At 53.2% G+C, this 27,006-nt stretch overlaps 1 protein-coding gene across 2 annotated transcripts in view; it reads left to right on the forward strand.

Moving 5' to 3' along the window:
* Tesc (tescalcin) overlaps window positions 1-22,211 on the forward strand; it is a 33,742-nt gene extending 11,531 nt beyond the window's left edge. Inside the window, exons 2-8 of one of the 2 annotated variants that reach the window (XM_076922591.1) lie at window positions 6,188-6,257; window positions 13,553-13,633; window positions 14,691-14,830; window positions 16,721-16,782; window positions 16,880-16,987; window positions 19,841-19,888; window positions 21,941-22,211. In XM_076922591.1, coding sequence (XP_076778706.1) covers window positions 6,188-6,257; window positions 13,553-13,633; window positions 14,691-14,830; window positions 16,721-16,782; window positions 16,880-16,987; window positions 19,841-19,888; window positions 21,941-22,018 — 587 coding nt within the window. In that variant the 3' untranslated portion in view covers window positions 22,019-22,211. The remainder of the gene's footprint in view (window positions 1-6,187; window positions 6,258-13,552; window positions 13,634-14,690; window positions 14,831-16,720; window positions 16,783-16,879; window positions 16,988-19,840; window positions 19,889-21,940) is intronic. The other variant, XM_076922593.1, reaches the window with a different exon arrangement.
* Window positions 22,212-27,006: the final 4,795 nt, after the last annotated feature.

Consider the following 27,006-nt stretch of genomic DNA (forward strand, 5'->3'; position numbering starts at 1 on the left):
CAAACATGTACACACAATACACACACTCACTCATCATTTTAACTAATGTGAAGTGAACAACTCAGTTGGGTTCAATGCATTTCATGTTCTAAACCACCATCTTTATATCCAGAACATTCTGTCACCCCCAATTAAACCCTGTACCCACCCATTATCCATCTTTATCCTCTCCTCCTGGCCCTTGCCAGTAAGAGTCCTGTTCCTTTCCTATGGAGTCACCTGGTTCACTGCTTGACATATAGACCAGGTGTGGACCAGGTGGCTCTGGTGCTGGCTATGATGTTGTCAACACCCCGTGTGCCAGTGAGTGTCCCCACAGCCTCTCTTGATTGGGAACAGGACTTCGCCCAATGTATTTCTCCTTTCATACAGTCATCCACGGGCGGGCGACATGGCTGTTGCCACCTTGGAGAGCTGTGAATAGTGTTTGTCACTGAGATGGCTTGTCACCATGGGAGCCATTTCCCAGGAGGTGGGAGGTGTTATTGTTTTCTCAGAGCAGGAGGCGGCAGAACTGTGGCTGCTTAAGGAGGGGCTCAAACCCGCCTCTCCTTACTGCTGGCCTGGGCCTGGGCTGATCTCTACGTACATAGGGAGTCCTGTGTTGGCCCCACAGCTGTGGGATGCTGAACCACAGAGTTCCGGGCACCTGAGAGTCCCCAGTCCTACTTGGTTGTGCTGGTCCTTGTCAGCATCCATATTCAGGTGGTATGGTGACTGAGCACAGCAGGAGGTAGGGAAGCTTAGGGAGTCTCCGCCCCCCCCTCCCCCCCCAAGGAGAGCAGGGTTAGGCCCCTCTGGCCCACTCACCCCTGGGCCCTTTACTTCTCTTTGCTGCACCTGCTGGCTCCCACAACTCCTGGCCCTCTCTGGGTCTATACTCCATCTTGCCAGGAGTCCTATGTTCCCTGAAGGTGAAGACTCTAAAAGTGCACTAATGGATGAAGCCGGCAAAACTCCCCCTGCCATCTCCTGAGCTGTTCCCCCGACCCCCATGCTTCATGTCTCAGGCTGCAGGGATCCCCATCAGTCATACCCTCCCACCCCAGGGCTGGAAATCGCTTTCCCATCAATCATTCTTTCCAGTGAAACATGAGATGCAGAATTCACATGGCCTCCTAAGGCCTCGTTACATGTTGACTTGGTAGTATTTTAGATATCATGAACTAAAGAAAATATAATCCTAAAATTAATTTCACCTCAAGGTTAACCCTGCCCTGATGTGGGTCAAGTATTATTAGAAACTCCAGGAAGCACAGTTTACCACTTATCAGAAGCACAGACATGGTGGCCACACCTTTGAACCCAGCACTCGGGAGGCAGACGCAGGCAGATCTCTGTGAGTTTGGGGCCAATCTGGTCTACAGTGTGAGTTACATAGTGAGACCCTGTGTAGAGGAATTGTAATCCAGCAATGTGGCTGCTCTGGCAAGGGATCACATCCAAAGACCACCTCGGTCTGTGTGATCTGGCTGGAATACAGACTTGCCCTTAGTACACACCTTTAATTCCTTTGACTAGAATACAGACACACTTTTAACACCCCCCCCCCCCCCCGGCTGGAATACAGACACCCTTAGCACACACCTTTAATCCCAAACAATGAAGGTAAAGTTAGTTTGTAGAAGGAAGCAGCCATGTTTGAAAGTGATGTCTAATGGAGGGGCAGACAAAGTGATGAGTCAGAGAAAGATTTGACAGAGTCAGATGGGATATACCCAATTCTCAGGAAAACAGCACAGGAAGGAGAGGCTACTGGAAAGTGGCAGCAGGGGAGAGGGGGAGGGGTAAAAGAGAAGGGGAGGGAGGGAAGAGGAGGCAGTTTTACTGGGACCGTTTTACCGAGAGAGACAAGTTGTAGGTGAAGACAGAATGAGCCAGAGAATGAGAAGGAGCCAGAAGATTTTTTTAAAAAGATTTATTTATTTTATGTATATGAGTACACTGTAGCTGCCTTCAGATACACCAGAAGAGGGATTGGATCCCATTACAGATGGCTGTGAGCCACCATGTGGTTGCTGGGAATTGAACTCAGGACCTCTGGAAGAGCAGTCAGTGCTCTTAACTGCTGAGCCATATCTCCAGCCCGAGCCAGAAGATTAGAACAGAATGCCAGAGTTAGTTTGAGGCCAAGCAGGGCAATTTAGTGAGAAGCAGGGGTGGCGGGGAGAGGATAGGTTGAATCAGTCAGCTTGGAGGGAAGTGTGAGCCAGAACAGTTGAGCTGAACCAGCCAGCCAGAGTTCAGAAAGAACTAGAAAGGGTGAGCGTATTCCACAGTAAGTCCTCCGAGATGATGATTACATCTGGCAAATACTTTTACAACCCTGTCTCAAATAGTACAGGATGAAGAGCTGGGGCTATGGGTCAATTGGTAGAATATTTCCCTAGCATAACATGAGGCCCTGAGTTCAATCCCCAGCACAACATAACCCGGGCTTGGCAGCTCACGCCCATAATCCCTGATCGGGATTCTAGGTCATCTTTGGCTATATAAGTGAGTTGGAGGCTAGCCTGGGCCTCACTGGAGCCTGTTCAAAAAGAGAGAAAGAAAAGGAGTGGAACTGTGTCCCTTACAAGACCACATGTACCCGGATCACGGTACTGAGCCAAGGATGACTTATTAATATTTTTGTGAGCGTCTGCTGTCCCATATGCCAGGTGCCATGTGCCAGGAAATGTTATTATGGCTGATGCCTACGCACTGTACAGAGAGAAACTGGGAAACACGGGGAAGCTAAAGACAAGTCTCAAGTCCCAGGGCGGTGAGCTGTCATGCTTTTTTCTGTGTGCTTACACGCACTATCAGCTTGGCTAGTTGGATCGTCCCCTTGACATGCTGGGGAACATTAAATACTGACTCTCTATACTTCAAAATACTTTTTCAAGGGCTGGAGATATCTCTCAGTTTGTAGAGTGTTTGCTTAGCATGCAAGAGGCCCTGGGTTCAATCTCCAGTGCTACATAAGCCGGATGTGGCAATGCATGCTTGCAGTCCACATAGGGAGTTCAAGGCCAGCCTGAGACACATAAGATTCTGTCTCGAGTATGTTTTCAAGGCTATATAGTATTCTAAATCAAGGATGACCCAGGATGACTGTGGTTTCTGGGAGCTTGGCACTCTCTCCATGGTATGGTATGGTATGGTATGGTATGGTATGGTATGGTATGGTATGGTATGGTTATTACTAGCTTGTGTTACTGACCAGCTCTGTATACTTGTCCTTGCTCCTTGGGTTTGTTCTGCCTGCAAGGGTGTGAATGCCATCGTCTGGTGTGGATGTCACACAAGACAGAATGAGCCTGAGTTTTCTAGTAATTGTGGTGTAACCCAGTCCTGCACTTTCCAGTATGAGTGCTGAAGAAACCAAATGAAGATACAGCTGAGGCAGGGGGATTGTAATCATGGGTTTTTCTACCCATGCCCCAGTTCTTGAAATTACGACTCTGAGACTTTTTATTTATGAATAATGCTTAGGCCGTGACCTGGGGCTTGTTCTCAGACTCACTTGTAACTTCATTATCCCGTTTATTTTGTTCTGTGAGTGCCGTGTGGTTTCATGTCTCCTCTGGAGTTGGGGGTAAATCTGTTCCTGGGCCTGACTCTATCCCAGAGTTCCTTTCTCCTCATGAGAACTCCCACCCCCTCAGCTGATAGGCCATCAGCTTTTTACTGACGGGTGAAGCTTCCACACAGAACGCAGAAGATTCTCTCTACAGAGGATTGCATGGACACAGTTCAGGGCACCCAGCACAGCAATAGACCATCAGATGAAAGACGCAGCCGCTACAGATTTGGTCCAGAAAGACATTTTGAAAACAGTCCCAGGTCAGAAGCTTCTTCCCAAGTGTTTGTGGCGGAAGGGCTGCTGGGCTTCCAGGGCTGCTGAGACTCACCAGGAGAGAGATGGACACACATACTCCATACATGTTGGATTCTTATTTTCAGGATCCACTCCTCCCCAGGGGAGTTCTGAAGTTGAGGGATTAAGTTTTTTAGTGAATCGTGGCCATCACAAAGCACACAGAGCACTGGTTCCGACCCCAGCTCCTAATAAGTTTGGATATGGCGGCACACACTGGTGATCCCCGCGCTCAGGAAGCGGAGGCAGGGGGATCAGGAATTCGACCTCATCTCTTGCTACATAGTGAGTTTAAGGCTAGCCTGGGAGACATCAGACCCTGTCTCAGGAAAAAAATAAAGTGTGTCACCATGAAGCATGAGGCTCCACATTTATCCAAGGGGACCCCTGAGTCACTCGTGCCCACATCAAGATAGAGAATCTTCTCTGCCCCCCAAGGCCCCTCACATTCAATCACAGGACACCGTCCCCTGGGGCAGCTACTGCCCAGACTCCTAACATTGTAGGCAAGTGTCTCCTAAGGATGAGTCTTGCCCTGGTAGAATTGTGAACCCGTGGCCACACCCTTTCATGCCTGGTTCCTTTGGTCCCGTGTTACATACGGTGTCCGGTTTCATTACCAATTACAGGGTTAGGGTTAGGCCGTCCGATGGCTGCGTCAACCTTTTCTACTTTGACCGTTCTGCTGTGGCTGGGCATATGACCCTTCACACAGGGCCACCGCAAGCATCCTGTGTCCATCCTCCTTTCTGTTACGTGTTCACTGGCTGTGGGTCCCTGGTCAGCTCGCTTGCCGTCTTGCTGATGATGAGCATGGTTGTATTTTTCTCTAGAAAGGTAGATATTGTCTCGAATGTCACTTAGCCTTTCCGATCGTTCGTGACTACACGCACGGTGTGGGGACACATGCCCACCTGCCTGTGCTGTGTGGGATAGATGAGCTAACGGCTGGAGTGGTGCCTAGCTCAGATTGGCAGGCTTCTGTCGTCTTCCCTGGTGAGCAGCAGCCGGGGATGTTTGAGAACCATGTGTGATGCATTCTTGAGTAGACCAAGGCTTGAGCCTGAGGTAGAGGGAGGGCAAACTCCAAGACGGGAGGACCGTTAGGTCTCAGGTATCCGCTGCTTCTAGAAGGGCAGTTCTCAGCCTGTGGGTTGAACCAACCTTTTGCTAGGTATCACCTGAACTCATCAGAAAATACAAATATATAGATATTATGATTTATAACAGTAAAACTACAGTGGGGCGGGGAGGGGTGGGGCAGGGCAGGTGTGTATAGCAGGCCCCAAGTCCAGTCACTGTTTGGCCTGAGCCGGACATAGTCCTAGGAGGACTTGAAGGCCCTGAGCATCAAGCATCTGGGGAACAGAGGTGATGCTTGGAACTGCATCGTGGGAAGTGCATGCTTGGAACTGGTTAGCTAGTGCTGTGGTCTTCAGCCTTTGAGTGGCTGGTAAGGCCAGAGATGACCATATGGACCACCTCTGTTCACTCAGCAGTCTCTCTGAAGCGGGGGTGGGGGAGGGATTGTGTGTCTTCGGGGCTCCCTCTTCCTTCCAGGCCCACCTTCTCCCTTCTCTTTCTGCTTTCCCCACCTCGCCTTCTCCCAGACAAGACAAGCCCCATGGGCAAACAGGCAGATCCACGGTCCTCTTTCATGGGTGGTAGAAGGACCTGGGGGAGTGTGGGGAGTGGATGCGGCGGCGGCCTGCTAAAATGGCGCCTAAGCTTATGAATGGCGCCTGACTTCCTCACACTCCGCCACTGGCTTACACTGCGCAGACTCACTGCCATGTAGTATCAGGCCATTTGACGTGTGCCAATGGTGTGTGCCCACGTGGCAGGCTCTGAGTGACCAGACATGGGGATAAAAGGGAAAGAGAAACCAGGATCGGGGGCTTCCAGAGAGATATTATAAAAAAGGTTCCTGAGTAAAGCTGTGTTGGGAAGAATCTCGTGTTGTGTCGTGTCTTTCTGCTGGTCAGATAGCGGCACGTGACAGGGGAGTGGCTGGTCCCTCGCCCACCATAGGAGCTATCACTTAAAATGGCTACCGTCTTGCTAAGGGAGTAGATGGTGGCCTGGAGCTGTCCCTGCAGGCAGAAAGCTAAGCTCTCCTGTGCCCCTCAGTTATGGTTCAGCGTGGTCAAGGGAGATGTCACAATGTCACAAGAAGGAGGTGGTGGCCAAGTGAGGAGGGGGTCACAAGAACACTGCAGCCTTTGACCATTTCAAGTTCAATGTCAATGATATCTCTCTCTCTCTCTCTCTCTCTCTCTCTCTCTCTCTCTCTCTCTTCTTTCTCCCACTTCCCCTCCCCCTTAGTCTCCTCGGACCAGATAGAGCAACTGCACCGGAGATTCAAGCAGCTAAGCGGGGACCAGCCCACCATTCGGTAAGACACGCAGCCAGCCTTGGGCTTCGAGTTACTTTCTGTCTGTTATCACTTACCCTGGGTTCGTGTGACTCTGAGCTGGCTCCAGGCCTGTCCCAGTTTCTGAAGCAAACCTGTTGTTTGAATTCTCCTGGGTCTCTGTAGGACAAGCTATGGAAGGAAGAAGGGGCCCTATCGGGTTCTACAGGAACAGACACTCGCAGGGGAAGCCAGGGAGGAGACAGCCAGCCACCCAGCCCTGCTCAACCACTTTATGTCATGTGTGATCTGGACTTGTCCTAAAGTCCCCCCCACACACACACACACTGAGCTGGACCCTCCCTGATGCTGGGAGTCTGAGGGTCTACTGATACAGCTGTGTGAGGGACGCTGGTGTTGCCCTGATGGGTCTATCTCTAGACTTTACTTCCTCTGGGTCATTCCAGCCTTGGACAAGGTGAAGCTGTCAACAAGGAGGGGTCAACCTCTTGTTAGGGAAGCAGACAGTTTTCTTCTCTGGCGTCACATTTATTTTTTTGGTACTTGGGTTAAACATGGCTGCATACACCCTTGGTGTATAACCCCAGCTCCTTTTTTTCCCTTTGATGTACCCTACTAAAGTTGCCTAGGCTAGCCTTAGACTCACCCTATAGCCCAGGCTGGCCTTGGGCTCACTTGTCATCCTTCTACTTGCTGAGCAGCTGGAATGGCCGGTGAGAGCCACCAGACCCTGCAGTGTGGAAAGATTTCTGTCACAAACTTTCTGGCACATAAGCAGTGTCCTCAAATACGCATGAGGTGTCAAGGTGATGTCATCGCGACAGGGATGGAAGCCTTGCATGGGCTGCAGGAAAGCTTCCTTCTTTATAAATGGGCTTTGTTCGGCCCTTCGAGGGGACCATGTGCACACGCACGTTTCCTTGCTTCCCACACAAAGGCACATTGTTAACTACAGCATCGCCCGGAAGGTTTCCACAGTCCCACGGTTCTGTGGTCTCTAGTCTCAGTTTGCCACACACACTATCAAAGACGGGATTGATCTGCGCAGAGCAGCCATCCTACCCTTTACGCCCAAAGGAAAATCTTGGGTACCCCTGGAAGTTACCTGGCTCTCATGGGCCCCAGTGTCTCATTCTGAGCCATCGCCATGGCCAGCAGCCAGACACAACCTGTTTGCCTTACCTAGCACTGCGAAGGCGTAGGATCTGGAGTCAGACCCAGTCTTACCTGGCTCTGGGTCAGATGCCATCTCTTCAGACTCGAGGTGCAGACGCAAAAAACCTGAGAGACAAACTTCATGGACCTCAAGCGTTGGCTGTGTGGCTTTGGGGCAGCACCCACCCCACCCCCTTCCTTGGAGCCAGCCTTCCGTGTAAAACAGGCTGTTTCTTTGGGTTTGAATCTGTGCGTTAAGCCTCAGACCCAACAACTGGTCCCCAGGTACTTGTCACATGGGCCAGGTTACTGTGATCCACCTGAGATGGGGAACAGAGGCTGGAGGAGTCCTCAGTCCCATGGGGAAGGGGATGCCTGAGAGGTCCCGTCTCCACAGAGGTGAGTTTGGGATCAGAGGAAGGGGGACGGTTTAAACGGTAAGGTATGAGTGAATGTTGGGGAGCCCCTGTGCTGATGCTGCTTCTTACCATGGTTGATAGCTGTGGTTTGTGGTCTTGTCCCACACATGTACTCACACAGCAGGGGTCTAGGCCCTGTCCAAGAAGGCTGTAGCCTTAGTTAGGGCTTTATCTTAGTTAGGTCTTTACTGCTGTGAACAGACACCATGACCAACACAACTCTTATAAGGACAACATTTCATTGGGGCTGGCTTACAGGTTCAGAGGTTCAGTCCATTATTATCAAGGCAGGAACATGGCAGCATCCAGGCAGGCATGGTGCAGGAGGAGCTGAGAGTTCTACACCTTCATCTGAATGCTGCTAGCAGAATACTGATTTCCAGACAGCTAGGATGAGGGTCTTAAAGCCCACACCCACAGTGACACACCTACTCCAACAAGGCCACACCTCCTCCAACAAGGCCACACCTCCTCCAACAAGGCCACACCCACTCCAACAAGGCCACACCCACTCCAACAAGGCCACACCTCCTCCAACAAGGCCACACCTACTCCAACAGGGCCATACCTACTCCAACAGGGCCACACCTCCTCCAACAAGGCCACACCTCCTCCAACAGGGCCACGCCCACTCCAACAGGGCCACGCCCACTCCAACAGGGCCACGCCCACTCCAACAGGGCCACGCCCACTCCAACAGGGCCACATCTCCTCCAACAGGGCCACATCTCCTCCAACAGGGCCACATCTCCTCCAACAGGGCCACACCCACTCCAACAGGGCCACATCTCCTCCAACAGGGCCACATCTCCTCCAACAGAGCCACACCCACTCCAACAGGGCCACACCTCCTCCAACAGGGCCACACCTCCTCCAACAGGGCCACACCTCCTCCAACAGGGCCACACCTACTCCAACAGGGCCACACCCACTCCAACAAGGCCACACCTCCTCCAACAGGGCCACACCTCCAACAGGGCCACACCTACTCCAACAAGGCCACACCTTCGAATAGTGCCACTTTCTGGGCGGAGCGTGTACAAACCATCACAAGCATCTAAGCCAACCCATGTGTATCATGAGCAGGGTAATCAAGTTGGGTTCCTTGGCGCTGTAGTGGGGACAGCAGCCTCAGGCTGTGTTGTCAGGGGAGAGGTGTTCACCCCCCAACTTCCGTAGAGGAAGTTGTGACTTGAAATGCTTCCTGTGTGCCTCACCAGGGCCTCAGCCCAAACGTTACAGCACACTGCAGCTGCACGGCCACTTGGTGTCCCAACGTGAGCCCCCCGCCTCCCCAGATGCTCCTTGGTCATGGTGAATGGGGTGCACCTGTCTGTTGTCTTTCCCCTTTCCCCCACCCAGAGCTGTCCTGTGCTCAGTTCTACCCAGAATCTGGGGTTATTGTCCTGTCCTCCTGTCCCTCTGTCCATCCCTTTCAACCGTTACCCTCATGGTCCTCTCCTGTGTCCAGCACTGCCTGTGAGACATGGTTCCTTCCCTAAAGAGTCCCAAAGAGGCCTCAGTTTCCCTGGAAACTGAGTGTTGGAAAGCGCCCAACACTGGGTGATAGGAGGACTTGGCAGAGCTGTGTACGTGAAGAGGAGAAAGACCATGGCCTCTCAGGATGGGGAAGCCCTCAGAAACCAGAGAAGTCAGGCGGTGTGACATAGGACTCACTGTAAGTTCTGCTCTGAGGCCTGGCAGAGAACGTCCTTGGCAGCTGAGCTGAGCCTCAGAAGCCACCGGAAACAACCGGAAACTACCAGAAACTAGCCCACAGCCCTGTGCTTGCAGAAGAGGCCAGCCCAGCCCTCTGTGGTTTTCTTGGTTTTGTGTGTCCTTTGTGGGCTGAATGCTTGTCCCTCTTTGTGAGTTCCTCAGCGGGGTTCAGGGTAAAGTTGGGCAGGAGTGGGTGCCCACTAAGTTCTAATTCTCTCCAAAGCCAAAAGGTACGACCTGGAGAAAGGGAGGGGGCCTCCCTGGTGCCTGAGTGTTTCTGCTAGCCAGCTGTGTGACTGCAGCTTACTTGCTAGACCTCTCTGGGCTCCGCACTCTTGTCTATGAAAGCAGGCCCATCACTGTCACCGTTTATGAGTGTGAGCCTCACAGTGTGTGGCCTGGCATAGGGAGGACACTTCAGAACTTGGGGGAGATGGGCTTAAACACCCTACCGCAGGCTTTAAGCTGCCCTGGAGGAGGCCAGGAAGGTCGGTGTCTCTTGGGGCTTTCTGGTAGCCCTTCTTGCTGGCCACTAGGGCGGCAGCACTGGACTGATGGTAAGTCGGTCCTGAGGGCAATGATGTGCTAGCAGCCATGGCCCCAGGGTAGAGCGGAGCTGCTCCTATGGCTGTACCATCCAGAGCTGAGCTCAAGCGACAGACAAAGCTCACTGGGGATCTGGCGGGCACAAGACCCTGCGGCTTCTCCACTTGCCCTGGCCCATCATTGGCCACAAAACTTGCCTTCTCTTTGTCAGAGTAGGGGACAGCAGAAGTCAGAGGTCTCTGGGTACCGGATGGCTAGACCTACTTCTTGTGAGTGGCTGCTTCCAGATCAAGGGCAACATGTGTCACTCCTGGGGGGTAGCCTCCTCCCTCCTCCCCACCCCCTCCCTTTTTTGGGGGGATTCCAGCAAGTGCTCTGTACTGAGCTACCATCCCCAGCCCCCTTTTTCTACTTTTGACACAGGGGCTTGCTAAGAGCTGTGTAGGCTGGCCTCAAACTTACAATCCTCCTGCCTCAGCTCTCTAAGTACCTGGGATAACAGGTGCTACCAGTCCACAGGGCTACACTGCCGTGGTGCCCCTGTTCCCATCAGTGTTCATGTGTGACATCCTTATTCCAGTGTCCTGGGTATTCCCACAATCCTTATCTTACAGGTGGGACACCTGAAGCTGGGGGCGGGGACACACCACACACACACACACCATGTGCTGCAGGTGCAGGGGTCAGAGCCTGTGTCAGCAGCCAGGGCCTCTGTACTTCACCCCTCTCACAGGGCAGGAAACGGAACCTCACAGAAGAAAGTACCTGAGGTGAGGGGGCTGGTAGGATAGTACAGTGGGTAGGGTAGTAGACTAGAGGTTGAGGAGAGTGTGGAGGAGGAGCCGGAGGCATGAGTGTGGCTATGCCCTGCCTGGCTTCCAGTGCGATTTGCCACAGCTGGGTGAGCCTGGGCAGGTGACTGGCCCTCTGTGTCACATTTACTTCAGGGATCAGGCTCCTGCTGCAGGCCTTAGAGTTCACATGGCCACTGTGACTGTGACAGTCATGGGAGCAGTGGCCAGTAAAGGGGAGGGGCCTCTGATAATCTGATGGGGTCTTTGGTAACCTTGGCTCCCCTGGTCATTCTGGGGTTCTGGTTTCTCTTGCTTCTTCCTGTGGTTGTTACAGGTTAGCAACTGTGTGGTGGTGGGGCAGAGCCCCATGTGTCTGGCCCTGAGGCCCCCTGGGTCCTCGCAGTAGCCAGTTGCAAGGGCTGTTAGCCGTTATCCCGTGTGGAAACTCTCTGTGGAAATGGCCGTCGCTATGCTTCTTATTTTAAGGAAAGCAGAGGGGGAGTTTTTAGTAGTTTGGGGGAGAGGTCATACCTGAGAATGATTCAGCCATTAAAGGTGTACTGCCACTTTAAGCATCTCAGAAAGAATCCCTCTCCTGTCACCCGCCCGCATCACCCTGGAAACCAGACTCGGTGTGCACGTCATCCTGGGCATGACGTTCTTGAGACTCAGTGGCACAGCGTGTCCTTGTCTGGTTAGGGTCTCATCAGACAAGGGTCTGTGCGGGCCTGGGATGGCCTTAAACTCGTGATCCTCCTGCCTCAGCCTCCTCATCTCTAGGATCCCAGACACGTACCACTGCCACGGTACTGTCCGATTTTATTTTATTATTTTTGAGACAGGGTTTCTCTGTGTAGCCCTGGCTGTCCTGGAACTTACTTTGTAGACCAGGCTGGCCTCAAACTCAGAAATCCACCTGCCTCTGCCTCCCAAGTGCTGGGATTAAAGGCGTGCACCACTACACCTGGATGGTTTTTTTTTTTTTTTTTTTTTTCTTTTCTTTTTTTCCTTGTTTTTGAGACTCTCTGTGTTCCCCCAGGCTGGACTCAAAACCCCAAGCTCAGCTTCTCAAGTCCATAGGACTCCTGCGCACCCATTTGACTGGATTCCTTTTTTAAAGTATTACTCTGTGTTTGTACAACCTTGTGGGCTTGGTTCTCCCCTTCCACATTTATGTGGCTTCTGGGAATTGAACTCGGGTCTCCGGGCCTGCATAGCAAGCGTCTTCACACGCTTGGCCATCTCATCAGCCCCAACACCCCATTCCTTCTGCATCCACCCTGTCCCAAAGCTTGCTTGCTCTGTTTCTTTGTTTCATCATATGGTGGCACCTAGCACACCAGGACAGCTGTCCTAATGTGTCCTTTTAACCTGGGCTCTGGTGAATGTAGAAGGTGGCTCTACCCAGTCACCAGCTCCTGACTGGCTAGATGTCACCAGTCCAGCCATGAGGGAGGGGCAGGAAAGCCACCCAGGGGTATCAAGAACAGGAGAGATCCGGTCACCTGGTTCTATTTGTGTCTGGAGCCAGAGGCCCCACTCCGGTGAGGTAAAGCCAGGGCAGGATAAGGGACTGTTTGCGGTCCCTCCCAAGTCAAACAGCCTCTGCTCCTGCTCCGGTCTAGTCCGGGTGTCACATCCCTCCCTAATGTCCTCTTTTTAAAAAAATCAGCCAACCCCTCCCCCTCCTGGGCACTCCTTCTTGTTTCCTGAAGTACTGGGCTATGTCCTAGGTCCCTCAGGTCACTGCCATAGTACAGGTACAGGCGGCCTAAGTGGACGCTTTTCTCCTCCTGTGAGGACAGGCAGCTGAGACTGTCTGTATCCCCCCTGCCAGGCCCATAGCTGCTGGGGGGACGAATGTCTTTACTAAATTAAAGGACACACCTCACAGCTCAATTATAAAAATACACAGCAGCGCCAGTGTCTCTGCAGAGCGGGTACTTGTCACCCAAGAGACGCTTGTTTCCCTTAGGTGTCTTTTGGCTCCCCCAGACTTGCCTCAGTGGCTCAGCCTGTTCTGGATACATCATTTAAATGGAGTAATGTGACCTTTCACTGCCAATGCCTTTCCCACAGTGTCAATTTTCAGGCTCATCCTCCTGCAGTGGGTACCAGTGTCCAGTTCTTTTCCTGGCTGCATAATGTTCCCCTGGGTGGACAGTCCGCAGCCCAGCTATCAATTTATCTAGTGGCAGCCATTGTGGGCCCTTCTGCGGATCTGAGGAGCCTTGCTCCCATGGAGACTGCCCGTGTGTGCTTCGTCTCTTGGGCACATGCTGGGAGGTGCCAGGTCATGAGATACTCAGAGAGTCTATTACCTTGAGGCCCTGCTGGCATGAATCTTCCTGCTGGCATGAATCCTCCTGCTGGGAGCTCAGTGCAGCCAACCCTCCCCCTTCCCCTCCCCCTCCCCCTCCCCCTCCCCTTCCCCCTCCTTCCTCCTTCCTCCCTGGACTCTGCAGATCTTGTCTCTGCAGCCCGAGTGTGAGTGTACCACCCACCTCCCAGGTTCCTCCGAGTGCCAGGCTCCCTCAGTCCTCCCACTGGCATCCAATCTGTAGGCGGAGGTCTGAGGGTGGGGTGGGGCTGTCCTCGATGAACTGATACCTCACGGCCTGGGTCTGATGGCACTGATGACTGTTCTCTTGTGACTGTCTCTCCTGTGTGTCCTGGAATACAGGAAGGAGAATTTCAACAATGTCCCTGACCTGGAGCTCAACCCGATCCGATCCAAAATCGTCCGTGCCTTCTTCGACAACAGGTGTGCTTCCTCTCCTGGACAGGCTGAGGTGGCCTACCTCGTCCATCATCAAACAGAGAATGGGTGGGGGCGGACAGTCCCGCATGGCTTTGGGTGGCTCTTCTGAGTGCCATCCACTTCTCTGTGAGTCACTGCTGGCTGCATGACAGACAACTCCCAACGTAGCAGATGCTCTGGGTTTTCTTCACATTTGCACATGTGCACATGTCCGTGTGTGTGTGCGTGCGTGTGTGTGTGCAGGTGCACATGTATGTTTGTGTGTTCTTGGATGCCAGAAGACAACCTTAGCTGGCATGTCTCACGCTGTTGTCCTTGTTTTGAGATGAGACTGTTCACTGGCCTGAGCTTGCCAGTTTGGCTAGGCTGGCTGGCCAAAGGAGTTCTGGGGATTCCTCCTGCCTCAACAGAACTGAGATTATAGGCACACGACTCACCCACACCCCAGTCCTTACACTTGTTGGACAAGTGTGTCACCTGCCGAGCCCTGCTTTTTACATTTTATCCTTGTTTCTGAAATAGAACCCAGGGCCTCAGGTGTGCTAGGCAGGTACTCTCGCTCTGGGATCTGCTCGCAGCCCCAAGCTCAGCACTGACTCCTCACGGCTTCCGTGGGCCCGGAAGTTCAGCTTCTCTTCCCACCTGTGGCCAAGGCTAAGACCAGGAGGTACAGCTGGGCTCGTAGGCTCCAGTGCCAAAGGCACCATTCCAGCCTCAGCTGCTGGGACTCCAGAGATCTGATTGGAGGATGAGAGCACTGACCTCTGAACTGATGGACCGGTCTGTCATGAGCATTACTGGGAAGTAACTAAACTAGGCTGAGGCCTAGTTGGAGGAGCAGGGACACGTCAGGGTGGAGGTGAAGGTGTCAGACAGCTCAGGCACAGATTCTTGGGAACATGTACCCAGAGGGCCACGTTGTCACGAGTTTGTGTGTGTGTGTGTGTCTGTCTGTCTGTCTGTGTATGTCTGTGTAGTATTCTATACATGTAGAGATCAGAGACATCTCAAGAGATGTTTTCAAGTACTGAGGTCTTCCCTCCCCCGGCTACCACTGTAGGAACCTTCGTAAGGGACCCAGCGGCCTGGCTGATGAGATCAACTTTGAGGACTTCCTGACTATCATGTCCTACTTCAGACCCATTGATACCACCCTGGGCGAGGAACAGGTGGAGCTGTCTCGAAAGGAGAAGCTGAAATGTATGTGCTGAGTCCCGGGTTCTGCCATCGTGGGGATCCCCAACAGGAGGCTAGGCCATCTGTGTGTGTGGGGGGGAGGGAGACAGCCAGGGGTCATAGCCCGTGTCCTTACACCATCAGCCCCTAAACAACGATGTTGGGTGACCGCTCTGAAGTTGCACTTTGGTGACAGCTTCATAAAAAACCCAGCAGCTTCTGGCCTTTCAGGATAGGAGGGGAGTGGGAGGGATGGGGTTAAGGGGCGGGGGTTAGCTGGGCAGTGGTGGCATACGCCTTTAATCCCAGCACTTGGGAGGCAGAGGCAGGTGGATTTCTGAGTTTGAGGCCAGCCTGGTCTACAGAGTGAGTTCCAGGACAGCCAGGGCTACACAGAGAAACCCTGTCTTAAAAAAAGGGGGGGCGGGCAGGGGGTTGGCTGATACAGTTTAAAGACCTGGGTTTCCCTTGAAATCTTACACTCAGCCATGTGACCTTGAACCCTGGCATGGTGTTCTGACTCTGAACACGGGTGGCTTTGGGGCTGAGGACTCTGTTACAGATGAAACCTTGCATCCAGGGCTGGGGAGGCCCTGAGTCTGGGTCCCACACCTGCTCCCCCATGGTGTTCTGGGAGCACAGTCTATGGCAGTCTTCTCCTGAGGCTCCACCTTAGGACGTTAGCTCTAGGGAGCATTTAGTGGCCATCCTGATTGGACGGCAGGTCACAGTCACATCTCCTTTTCCCTCTGTGGTCTTTTCCTGACCTTCCCAAAGTCCTTCCCCAGCTCCTCAGGCTCTGGGTGCTTGGCTATGTTTAGCTCTGGGGTGTATGTGAGGAGTTGTTGAGAACAACCATCCTGAGTGTCCCCTGGGCCTCCTGTGTCACTGGTTAGGATACACCCACGGTCCCAGTTGTTTGTTTGCTCTGAGGGCTGAGGTGAGGATCATGGGATCAGAAGTTAACAGGTCTGAACTGGTTGGGGACCGCTGTCTGAGCACTTATGGGCCTTGGCAGCCCATCTGTGAAGTGGATTGTGGCTGCCCTGATCTCACGGGGTCAGCTAGGACATCGTGACCAGGAAATACTTTGCATGTTTTTTTTTTTGTTTTTTTGTTTTGTTTTGTTTTTTGTTTTTTTCGAGACAGGGTTTCTCTGTGTAGTCCTGGCTGTCCTAGAACTCACTCTGTAGACCAGGCTGGCCTCGAACTCAGAAATCCGCCTGCCTCTGCCTCCTAAGTGCTGGGATTAAAGGCGTGCGCCACCACTGTCCAGCTTTTTTTGTTTGGTTTTTTTGTTTTGTTTTGTTTTGTTTTTTCCGCTTTGCATGGTTTTGGGTACTTGGTTCCTGATAAATGCCAGAGCAGAGGGCTGGGGTGGTGGAGAGCGTCCACTCGGCCCTTCATCCTTGTAGGCTGTTGCCAAGTCTGAGAGAGGCAGCCAGGCCTTGCTAAGTCCCCTGCCACCCTCAGGATCTACCTAGGACTGGCCAGCAATCAGGAGGTGGGCATCGTGGCATTTTAAGGTGATACCTGAGAAGCCCTGTGCTCGAGATACCCAGTCCTGTCTCTCGTGTCCGAAGTGTAGTGGGGATGGCAGATACTGCCTCCAATTCCCTTCTTAAGAGATGAGAAACTGAGGCTTAGAGAAGTGTAGTAAGGATGGCAGATACTGCCTCCAATTCCCTTCTTAAGAGATGAGAAACTGAGGCTTAGAGAAGTCACTTGTTCAACGCATCCCACTAGGGGGAGACTAGTTAGGTCCCATGCCCAGTGCCCTTCTGCCCCAAGGCTTTGACATCTAGATCTTGCCATGATGTTTTGTGTTTAATTTGGTACAGCTTCAGAGTGGGAGTCTCCAGGCCCCACTCCTGGCTTGGCCTAACTGGCTCCTACGCCCTCTGTTGCCTACAGTTCTGTTCCATATGTATGACTCGGACAGTGACGGCCGCATCACCCTGGAAGAGTATAGAAATGTAAAGTATGCTCTCTTGGCCAGCCTGGGGCTCCTGGCATCTCCCCCTTCTCGGACTGCCGAGTCCCAAGGTCACCACGTGTCTGCCCCACTGGCAGGTGGTGGAGGAGCTGCTCTCTGGAAACCCTCACATTGAGAAGGAGTCAGCTCGGTCCATTGCAGACGGAGCCATGATGGAGGCTGCCAGCGTGTGCGTGGGGCAGATGGTGAGAGGCCCTTGGGGTAGAGGGAGGGAAGAAAGGGTGGTCAGCAGTTCACCAGCAGACACCCCGTTCCATGGCTCCACAATGCCTTTCCTATGGCTGGAGTCTGTGCTTCTTGAAGGTCTCAGTGGCAGGAGCCAGGTGCCCTGCTCGGTGCTCTCACCAGAGCCTGGCCTGGAGCGGAGGCCATAACCTGCATGCAGGTTCTTCTGCCTCCAGGAGACTGCAGGTCTGGAGATCTATGTGATTTGGGAAGCAGAGAGCAAGGTCTAATGAGTGCCACTGTGGCCTTCCTCACCCCTGTCCTCACCCCTGAGGGCAACACCCAACACAGTATCCCCCCGTGCACTGTGTCCTCTCTGAGTGAAGTGGAGGTGTTCTCAGGCCTGGACACCGGGGCAAGCACCTTTCATTTGTGAAGACCATTGGTGTTGGGGGTGGGGCAGCCGAGGGACTGAGTGAGAGGCTGCAGAACAGGGGATTGGCAATATGTGTTCATCGTTTCATGGCTTCAGCCTTGTTCTACCACAGGGGAAACTGAGGCTTAGCTCTGAAGATTTCTCTGGAGCTTGTTGTGATCTTTTCTGTGTGGGGTCTCTCTTGCAGGGTGGGGTTGTAGCCCCTGGGGACAGATGACTAGGGTGGGTAGGTGGTTACCTCCATGGACGGGGGGTGGGGTGGGGGGAGCTTCTGGCCTCCTTGCATCTGCATTGCCAACAGCTTCAGAGTGGAGGCAGCTCCATCCTGGATCCTGCCCCACCCCCGCCCCCATGTCTCCTGCTTGTCACTGGGATCAGGTCCTTACTCCCTAGAGGTCATGGTGGCAGAACAACCCTCCTGGCTTGTATCTCTCTGTGCTTTTGTCTCAGAGAAGCAACTGGCCCTGGTTAAAAAGAAAAATAAAAAGCCATACTGTACATGGGAACTGCCTTAGGGCCCTGAGCCTGTGGAGAATGGAGCTCCCCTGTAACTGTGGTGAGCCAGACACCCGTTTGGCTTAATTACACTCTCCTTCGCTAGATGTCTCCCAGCCCGCTTCACTTTCAACTGCTGACTTTTCCTAATTTGCTGTAGTAAAATTGTTGGCAGCTGGTGCCTGCTGATTTATATCAGATCTGCTCTGCCACAGAGGTGGTGGCATCCCCAGTGCAGATCCCCGGTGCTGTGGGGACAGAGCCACCGGGGAGCCTGGCATGTGTGTACCTGTGGAGCACACACTGCATATCTGCCAGATCAACACAGACCCCACTCTGACGGGGGACGGGGGGGGGGGGGGGCTGAGCTGTGGCTCAGGGCAGCCACTGGCTTCCGATGTTGGTTAATGCTTCTGACCACGCCACTCACCAGAGAGCCACCCACCTTCTCTCCTTTGATGCGGTTCCAAAGCCACTTACTGACTTGGGTGGTGACTCTCTAAGTACCATCTTTTAGGTCCTGTCTGTGCAGTGGATCTTGGCGGGCAAGGGTGGGGCTGCTGGGCTAGGTTTCAGCCTGGGCTCCCCAACTCCTGGCCTTCTGTCCTTGCCAGTACTGCCTTCCTGTTCCACTCCTCACAGTGGGGCCCGAGTCTATAATTAGCTCCCCTCACCCAGCCTGGGAGCCTGGTGCCCTGTGGAGGGAGGGACAGAGGAAAAACCCTGGGAACAGGGCAGGCCCAGGCCAGTGGAAAACTGGGGGTTTTATGAAATGTTTTAAGAAACAAAGAACCATTAAAGGGGCATTGACCATTGCCCCCAAGAGCAACTGAGAGAGGGTGAAGGGTCACTCCCTGTCATGCCCAGTCTAGGCCCTGCCCTGTGGAACCACTCTTGGGGTCTTTTTCTACAGCACATCGGACACACACGTGTGTCTTTGCTGCTCTGTTGTGTCCAGTCACTTGCATTTCGGGGGAGGGGGAGTGGTCTGGGTTTTGAACTCAGTGCCCAGTGCACGCTAAGCTCAGGCTGTACCACTGAGCTCTGGTCTAGCCTGACTCCAATTGCACTTAGACCATTCAGCCTTGATTGGACATGGTCTTCTTTCCTCTTGGCAGAGACATGTGTCCAGTGGGCTGGTGACATTTCTACAAACACGCTTGGGAACTGCAGGCACTCACTCCTTGTAGGACTCGTATTCTTGGCTCTGTGTACATCTCAGAGCCTTTCCACACTGAGAAGGGGCTAGCCCCTCGATAGCCACGAAGGGTAGAAACCTGGAGGACTCTGGGGCAGTGCAGGGAACTTTCTGAGTACCCAGCAGGGACCTTTGGAGCCTTGCACTGCTGGTCACTGCTACAGCGAGCTGCTGGGTAAACTGTTTTCAGCAGTGTGTGTGCAGAGTCCTGGTATCATCCCCTTTGTCCCTATGGTAGGAAGGATACAGCTGGAGACTTGCTTGGTCAAGCATGCTAGGCCTTAGTTAAAGCCACACTGTTCCCTGGTTATCATGGTGACTCATGGCCACGAGTGTGTCCACAGAGGGCCCCCCCATGCCCTTCCCTTTACCCTAGTGGGCTGTGAGCATAGATTAGCCCAGAATAGTTGTGTTATCAGTACAGGGAGCTGAGTCAGGACACAGGCTGGCAGGATGTATCTTGGTGGCATAGTTTCTAGGGACAGGGTGAGGTAGGCTGTATTGGGAAGGAAAGTCCATGCCTGGAAGTCCCACTGTTTCTTCCCCTGACAGTCCTGGGGGAGTTTGGTGGGATAAAACCTGTGCCTCTGTTGGGGTTGAAAAAAACTGGCCTTGGCAAAAAGCCTGCCTCAACTCTACCTCAGAAGTGCCACCTCTGTGCTCTTGGTGTTGGGAGGTGGTGGACTGTCTCAGAAGAGCCTGGCAGATGCCCTGGCCACTCACTGACTACAATCTTGTCCTCAGGAACCGGACCAGGTGTATGAGGGGATCACCTTTGAGGACTTCCTGAAGGTGGGTTCCAGAGGGGAAAGATGGGGGCTCTGGGCCACCATGAGGACCTTGTGGTGCTGTGGTTCTTTGCAGATCCCAAGTGTTCACCGGGCTGTTCTCTAGGAAGGCCTTGAAAGCCACATTGACTGACTTGCTTGACTTTGTGGAAAGGGTGGTGTTGCTGTGTGGTCTGTGACATAAGTGGCACACAGGTAGATGGGAGAAGTAAATTTCTCTCTCTCTCTCTCGGGACACTGGCAACCCTTCCTGGGAGCAGCTGCTTTTTCACAGCACAGCAGAGATTCTAGAATATTCTGAAAACTTCCTGCACAGGGACAAACCACCAGCGTTCTGCAAACAGACTGAAGCAGGTGGCATGTTGCTGAGTTCTGCTGGGAGTCATGAGTGGCTACCCACTCATCTGTCCCACCTCCTGTAATGGTGTCTGCAGCCAATCTGGATAGTGGTTACTGTCACATGCGCGTGCGCGCGCGCGCGCGCACACACACACACACTCATACTCTCTCTAGGGCTGGAATGCCAATGACCAAGGTATCCGAAAGCAGGAAGAAGAAAATGCCAACGTCATGTCTCTGAAGCCTTCTGAGGATGGAGGTCAGGATGTAGGGAGACCTATGAACCTCCCAGTCCGGCTTTCCAGCCTGCAGGCTGTGCAAGGAGGGAGCCTGGGGCCTCCTGGGTTCATCTTGCAGAGCCTCTGCCCACCAGAGGGATGCTGACTACAGGCAGGCAAGCAGCACAGCCCCAGCCTCTCTGGGAAGGAGGCAGAGGTCAGCTGCTGACCCTGCCTCATGACAGAGGCCCACACCCCAGGCTGCACAGGACACATGCAGGGGAAGCCAGGAGCTGTTAGTGTATGGATCTGTTTAGGCATAACTGGGACCTGTTCATCTAGGAACACGATGCAGGACACCAGGGCAGCAGGAGCATCGAGAAGAGGCACAGTTGCCTTGAGCATGTCCTAGTTGCACACAAGTCCAATGTTTGTCCAGGAGGCTGAGGCAGGGGCATCTTGAGTTCAAAGCCAGCCTTGGCTAGAGTAAGACTCTTGTGACAAACCAACCCTGCTGTTTTCCCTGGAGTTCTTCAGAAGCTCGCTCCTTACTTTGTCCCTTCTGGTGCCCCCACAGTGTCTGTGCACTGCCAGAACTTGACTGAATCATTATGGAGCCCAGGATCTTTCTTAGAGAACATTTCAAACTCCCAAGAGTTGGGGCTGCTCTTTGTGAAGTGGAAGTATTTCTGCGTCCCTACAAGACCAGGCAGGGGACAGCGGGAAGCCTAGCTCCAAGGCCTGCCTCACCCTGGGAAACTTAGGGGGACATCTCTGTAGATGCTGAGTGACAGCCTTTAGTGTGGTACCCTCTGTTCCTGTTCTTATCCTGACTCCCTACTTGAAACCCCTGACTTGCTCATAGCCAAAGAACTGAGAGAGGATGATCTTGGGAGGGACAAGGCCTTATCCTGCAGGCCAATAGCCTCATGACCTGAATGTCCAGGCCCTAACTGTCCAGGGCTGAAAGTCACTCTACCTGAGCATAAGTTTGAAGCCGGTGACCTCTTATCCCACCAAGGTTATGGTGATCAAGCTGACAGGTCATTTAATAATGCCTGTCTAGTCACACCTGCCATGTAACAGCCCCTACGTGTCTAGTGTCTACACAGTGCTCTGCTGACCCAGTCTTGAGTCTGGAAAGTGGGCAGCATGGTGAGGCCACCCTGGAATCGCACTGGGGAAAAGGAGGCTGGAACTCTCAAGAGGCCATTGGGGTGGGTGGGGGACTGGATCATGGAGCCCATTGAGCCCTCACTTGGATTCAGGACATCATCCTAACTCCACAGTGACCATCTCAACAAGAGCTTGAAGGTCAGAGCCAGATTAACCAGCAGACTCGGACTCCACGTAGCTTGGCCTCGAACCCATCCTGCTTCTTAGGAAGCAAACAGTGGCTCAGTCAGTGGCAGGGCAGTGGGTGGGCAGGCCAAGGACCTGGCTCAGGTGGGCTCTGGCAGTGGTACAGACGCCTGCTGATGCCACTCCCTCCATTCCAGATCTGGCAGGGCATCGACATCGAGACCAAGATGCACATCCGCTTCCTCAACATGGAGACCATCGCCCTCTGCCACTGACCTGCTGCCGCTGACCGTGCAAGGGAGGGGGTGGCTGGAAGCTGGGGGGTGGCCGAGGACCGATGTTCAGCCCTTTGCCTGGGCTGCTGTGACAATCAGAAACTCTTCGGTTATCCTCCTTGTGGGGTGTGGTGTATGGGACTCTGATTTTTTTTTTTTATCTCTAACGGTGACAATAAAGGTTTCCTAGTGAGCCTGGCCATCCCCATCTGTCCCTCAACCCCTTAAAGGAACCTGGGCTTTGGTGACATAAGACTGACTCTGAGAAGCAGGCAGAAACTGGTGACATCGACCCTCTGTCCTGTCTGCTGCTCCTCATGTACCATCTGTTTCCTCCTTGAAGGACTGGGCACCTGTGGTCTCCATGCTGGGTAAGCCAGGAAGAGTCTGTCTAGGCAGGCTTCCAGAAGCCCTGGCGTGGAGGTAATGGGGTTTTCTCAGCATCATCATGGCTGGCTGGATGGCTGCTGCTGATAACTCCTGATGGAGGGTACCTGCAGCTGGGGCTGCCACGGTTCCTCCTGACAGCATGGACCCAGATGTGAGCACAGGATACTCCAGCCCCCAGCACAGGCAGCAGTGGGGACCGGAGGTGCCTACTGCAGGTAAGCAGCTCATACAGCTCGGCTTGTCACTGCTCATTTCAGGATGGGTGGGGGTGGGACCCGCAGAGCTGAAATAATGACTTCAGAGTCCCCCCACAGCCTGTGGCTCGCTGGTGTTTGCTCTCCAGGTCTCAGGTGTCGCTCTAGGATGATTTTGTTCCTCTGTTGACACTGGGAGATGCTTTTCTAGACTCCAGAAAGTTCTCTGGTTGACTGGCAACTGCTGCTGTTGGCACGCTTAGACGTCTTGTTCTGAACATGTTTGATCTCATTTGTGTCAATGGCCACATCATGGTTGGCTGGGTACCTGCACCTGGGGCTCCCTAAGGCCCAGAGGGCACTCATGATGTAACTCCACTCCACCCCCTGCCGTTTCCCTTCCAGTTTTCTGTCATGCATGTGTAGGTGAGTGTGGTTACACATTTTTTTCTTTACAATTTATGTGAATCTGTGCATAGGAGTGCACGTTGGGCTAAAAGGGGATCAGATTCTTTGGAGCTGGAGTCAGAGGTGCTGGCTTGTTCTGTGGGTACCAAGAGCCAAACTCTGGTTCTTATAATTATACAAGTGTTCTTAAACACCAAGCCGTCCCTCCAGCTCCCTAATGTATACACTTTAAGTTCTTACTATCAGTGTGTGGCCATGTGCACACATGTGCACGTGCTATGCTGTGTGTGTCCAAGTCAGAGGACAACAGGTCTATTCTTGCCTTCTGCCACATTGAGGCAGGGGCTCTCCCAACATCTATGTACTCCAGGCTTCTGGCAACTGTCCTGTCTCTGCCTCCCATCGCACAGGAGCTCTGGGATTACAGATGTGGGCTGCCACACTAGCTTTTAATATGAAGGAAAAAAAAGTGCATATGCCTTTGTTTGTACACAAGTGTGGGTGGCCCAAGTTAAGACTATCAGACCCCCTGGAGTGGCCTAATGTGGGTGCTAGGAACTCATCTGTCTTTTCAGCCCCTGCCCACTTTTCCACATGGGCTCTGGGGATCAAACTCAAGCTGTCAGGCTCTTGCACTGATGCTTTTATCTCCTAAGCCATTGTGCTGGCCTGATACATGCATCTTAGTTCTGCTGCTGGTTTGGTGAAATAATGCTGTCTGCCATCAGTACTGCTTAGGGGACAGTGACTCATGCCTGAACAAATAGTCCTGTTGCCAGAACAGAGCGGATTGTTCTGGTTTCAGCAGAGACCCCTGCAGTCTCCTCTCTGCCCGTGGGTGCTTGTCATGACTGATGGCAGCTCTGTCTCCATGGTGATGTGCCAGATTCAGTAGCTTCTTCTATGGGTCCCTTCCATGCTGTCCCCCCCCCCCCAAGCAGGCTGTCTGGGGTGGTTCTGAGTTGTTCTCCCTAGTGTGCATGAAGGGGGAAAGGTAACTTACTATATAAGCGAGCCCTGGGCTACTGCTGGGGATGAGGTTCAAGCTAGTATGTCTTACTTAAAAGCACAACATGCTTTGTGGAAACTTATAGGGGTGTGCAGAGACTGCTTGGGGATGTGTTAGGATGGACTGTGTGTGTTAGGATGGTGCAGTGTGTGTGTACACAAGAATGTGTGTATATGTGTGAGAGTGCTAGATTAGTTACTATGTTGGACCCCAGAGGCAAGTGAGGAGCTGAGGGGGTCTGCAAATGTTCTGAGCAAGCACTTGGCAGGCAGGACTGGCCTGTGTTCAATGCTGACCCACAGGGCCACCTACCACCCGCTCTTCTGGACTGGTGAGGAAGGAGGTCGGAAGGAAGGCAGTGCCAGGGCCATGCTTCTGAATTCAGGTCTCAGTTTGGCAAAGGCAGCCGGCGGGAGCAGATGTTGGGGCTTCCACCTCCCTACTCAGCCAAGCAAACAGACAGCTGTGGGGAGAAGCCCACAAAGGTGACCTCCACAACTTGGGGACTTCCTGGCTTCTAGGTTTCTACTGGCTCTAGGGGTCTAGAAAGCCAGAGGTCATCATGGAGACATAATGCAGTATCTAAAGCTTGGCTTCCTGCGCCCCCCCACCCCTGTGCTCCCTGCCAATGGCAAGGAGGGGGCTGCACTCTGGGCAGCTGTCACCTTGGCATCTCATGGGCCTGGGTTTCCTGAGACTCTCTCCCAGTTTGTTTCAGTTGTGTCCTTCTCAACAAAGGCAGTTCATGAATGTAAAATGTTTTCATAAATAATGGATCGCCTTCCCTCAGCCAGAGCCTGGAGGTCTAGCTGGGAAGATGCTGTGATGGACGGGCATCAAGCGTGCTGGCTTGTGCGCCCCTTTGAGGGCCTGCTAATGTCTTTGAAGCTCTGGGCGCAGCTAATCCAAACAGCTAATTAAAATGAGATTGACTCACTGGGAGCCCAGTCCTCCAGGCGCAGAAGCAAGCTCATTTGTTCACAACGGCTAGGCCAGGATGCATTTCCACTGTAGAAAGCACCATGAGTACCTACTGCTTGGTTCCCAGCATGCTCTGCAGCAGGCAGGCTAAGGACCATGAACTGGTGCAAACCTGTTCCCAAGCAGTACAGACTAGTTCCTTAGTACCCCATGTGAACTGCAGAGTAGGGAGTTAGCAGGTAGACTGTTTCTTGCAGAACTGTGGGTAGGTGGGTGATACTCCGCCCCTGTGCAGCCAGGCCTCCCATCCCTGTGTGACACGAGTCAGAAGAGGTGCCTTCACCAGCAGCGTGAAGCAGGGTTTGTGCTAACATTTCTGTTGGGACAGGTAAGTTCAGGCTCTCCATCAAGCACAGTGCTAGAGATCTTCATCAGAGACTGGAGCTGGCTAGGTGGCACCTAAGGCTACTGCTGAGGAGCTGAGGGCCCAGGGCTGTGGGTGGAGAAGCAGGTGGAACCGGGCTCTCAGGAGCTGGGTGGAGGGCAGGTACGCTCTCTGTACTCTATAGCAAGTTGAAAGTGGGATCTACCCTATAGTATTGTCCGGTTACCAACTTTTGTTTCTAGAGACAGTTCCTCAAACTTAAAATCCTCCTGAGTGCTGGGATGGCAAATGGGGATCACTGTGCTCTACTTCTAAAGTTGCCCCTCCCCCCAGTTTGGTGGTGGTTTGAGGCTAATGTTTAATCTGGTCTATTTCTCAGAGGACTGTGATACAAACCTCAGAGAAATGGCTGGGTGGACACCTGCAGCCTAGTGACATATAACTATGGGTAAGAAACAGCAAGACCAGTGCAGCCTGCAATTCTGACCCCCTTGGCAAACCAGGTTCTTCGAGACTTGAACAAAACCACTGTTAGGCTCTGGTTCATATTCCTGTGTGCTGTGCTAAGTGGGAGAGGGCAGGCCCTGAGGTCTGGTCCTGGATCCTGCAGTTGAACAGACCAAGTTCCACTGTGCTGGAAGAGGCCCAAGTTGGTAGAAGGAGAAGCGGAAATGCAAGTCACCTTGAGGTTTGGCAAACACCTGCCATAAAGGCCGTCCTTGTATGCTGTGACCTTAAGGAAGTCAGTGCCAGAACCAGGCCACTTCCAATGGCATCAGTGGCACCTTTGTCTTTACCATGAGTTGAACAAATGCCAATGGGGCTTGGGGCAGGAACATGGCCACAGGAGAGCTCAAAACTCTGGCTAGGGCAGGGTTGTAACACAGTGACGCCAAGCCAGCAAAGGAGAGGCTTGTCCCCCCAGGGAAAGTGTGAGAGGCAACACGTCTGTCCTGGGAAGGGCAGCTGCCACAGTACAGGCTCAGCTGGGCACAGGCTGGAGCTGCTTTCCTGTTCCAGGGAGAAGTTCCCTAGTGCACAGCAGGAGGCAGCATTGGCGGCTGGGCGCAGGCTGCTGCCCGGGAGGGGCTCTGCTACCTCGCACATGGGCAATGGTGGCCAAGTCGCCACAGGCCTGCCACAGTAGCCAGGTAACCATCTGGCTTGGCTGCGTGGCCATAATGCCACGGACCGTGCCATCTGCTGCTTCAAGCGAGAGCTCATGGGTAGTGGTGTCTCTATCTAAGCCACTGTCACAGGCAGTCATCACCTGAAACCCCTCACCAGGGGAGACTGTTCTTAACTCCAAGCAACTAGTTTGTGGTGCTGCCCTGTAACGAGTGGACTGGGGCATGCCACCCCCTGGAGGATGGGTACCAAGTGCGTTGTCCTTGGCTGTTGGCTTCCCCATTCAGGAAGAACTCAAAGTGGCCCTATTGGGGAAGGCTGGCAATTCTGTTGCCCAGCTAAAAGCCACACAGTACCCTAGAGAATCTTACCATGGGAACGCTGTCTGAGCTTCAGAAGCATGTCACCTGCATAGACCGACAGCCCAGTCTGCATGCACATCATGTTGCCCCGCACCCCCAGCTGTGGAAATAAACTGGAGCTGCATGTGGTGGAGGAAGACTTCCAAGGAGTCCAGAACAGCACTGTACCTTACAGGAGCAGCAATCAAGGC

The sequence above is a fragment of the Arvicanthis niloticus genome, chromosome 24 (genome assembly GCF_011762505.2).
Source record: "Arvicanthis niloticus isolate mArvNil1 chromosome 24, mArvNil1.pat.X, whole genome shotgun sequence".
Classification (NCBI taxonomy): Eukaryota; Metazoa; Chordata; class Mammalia; order Rodentia; family Muridae; genus Arvicanthis; species Arvicanthis niloticus.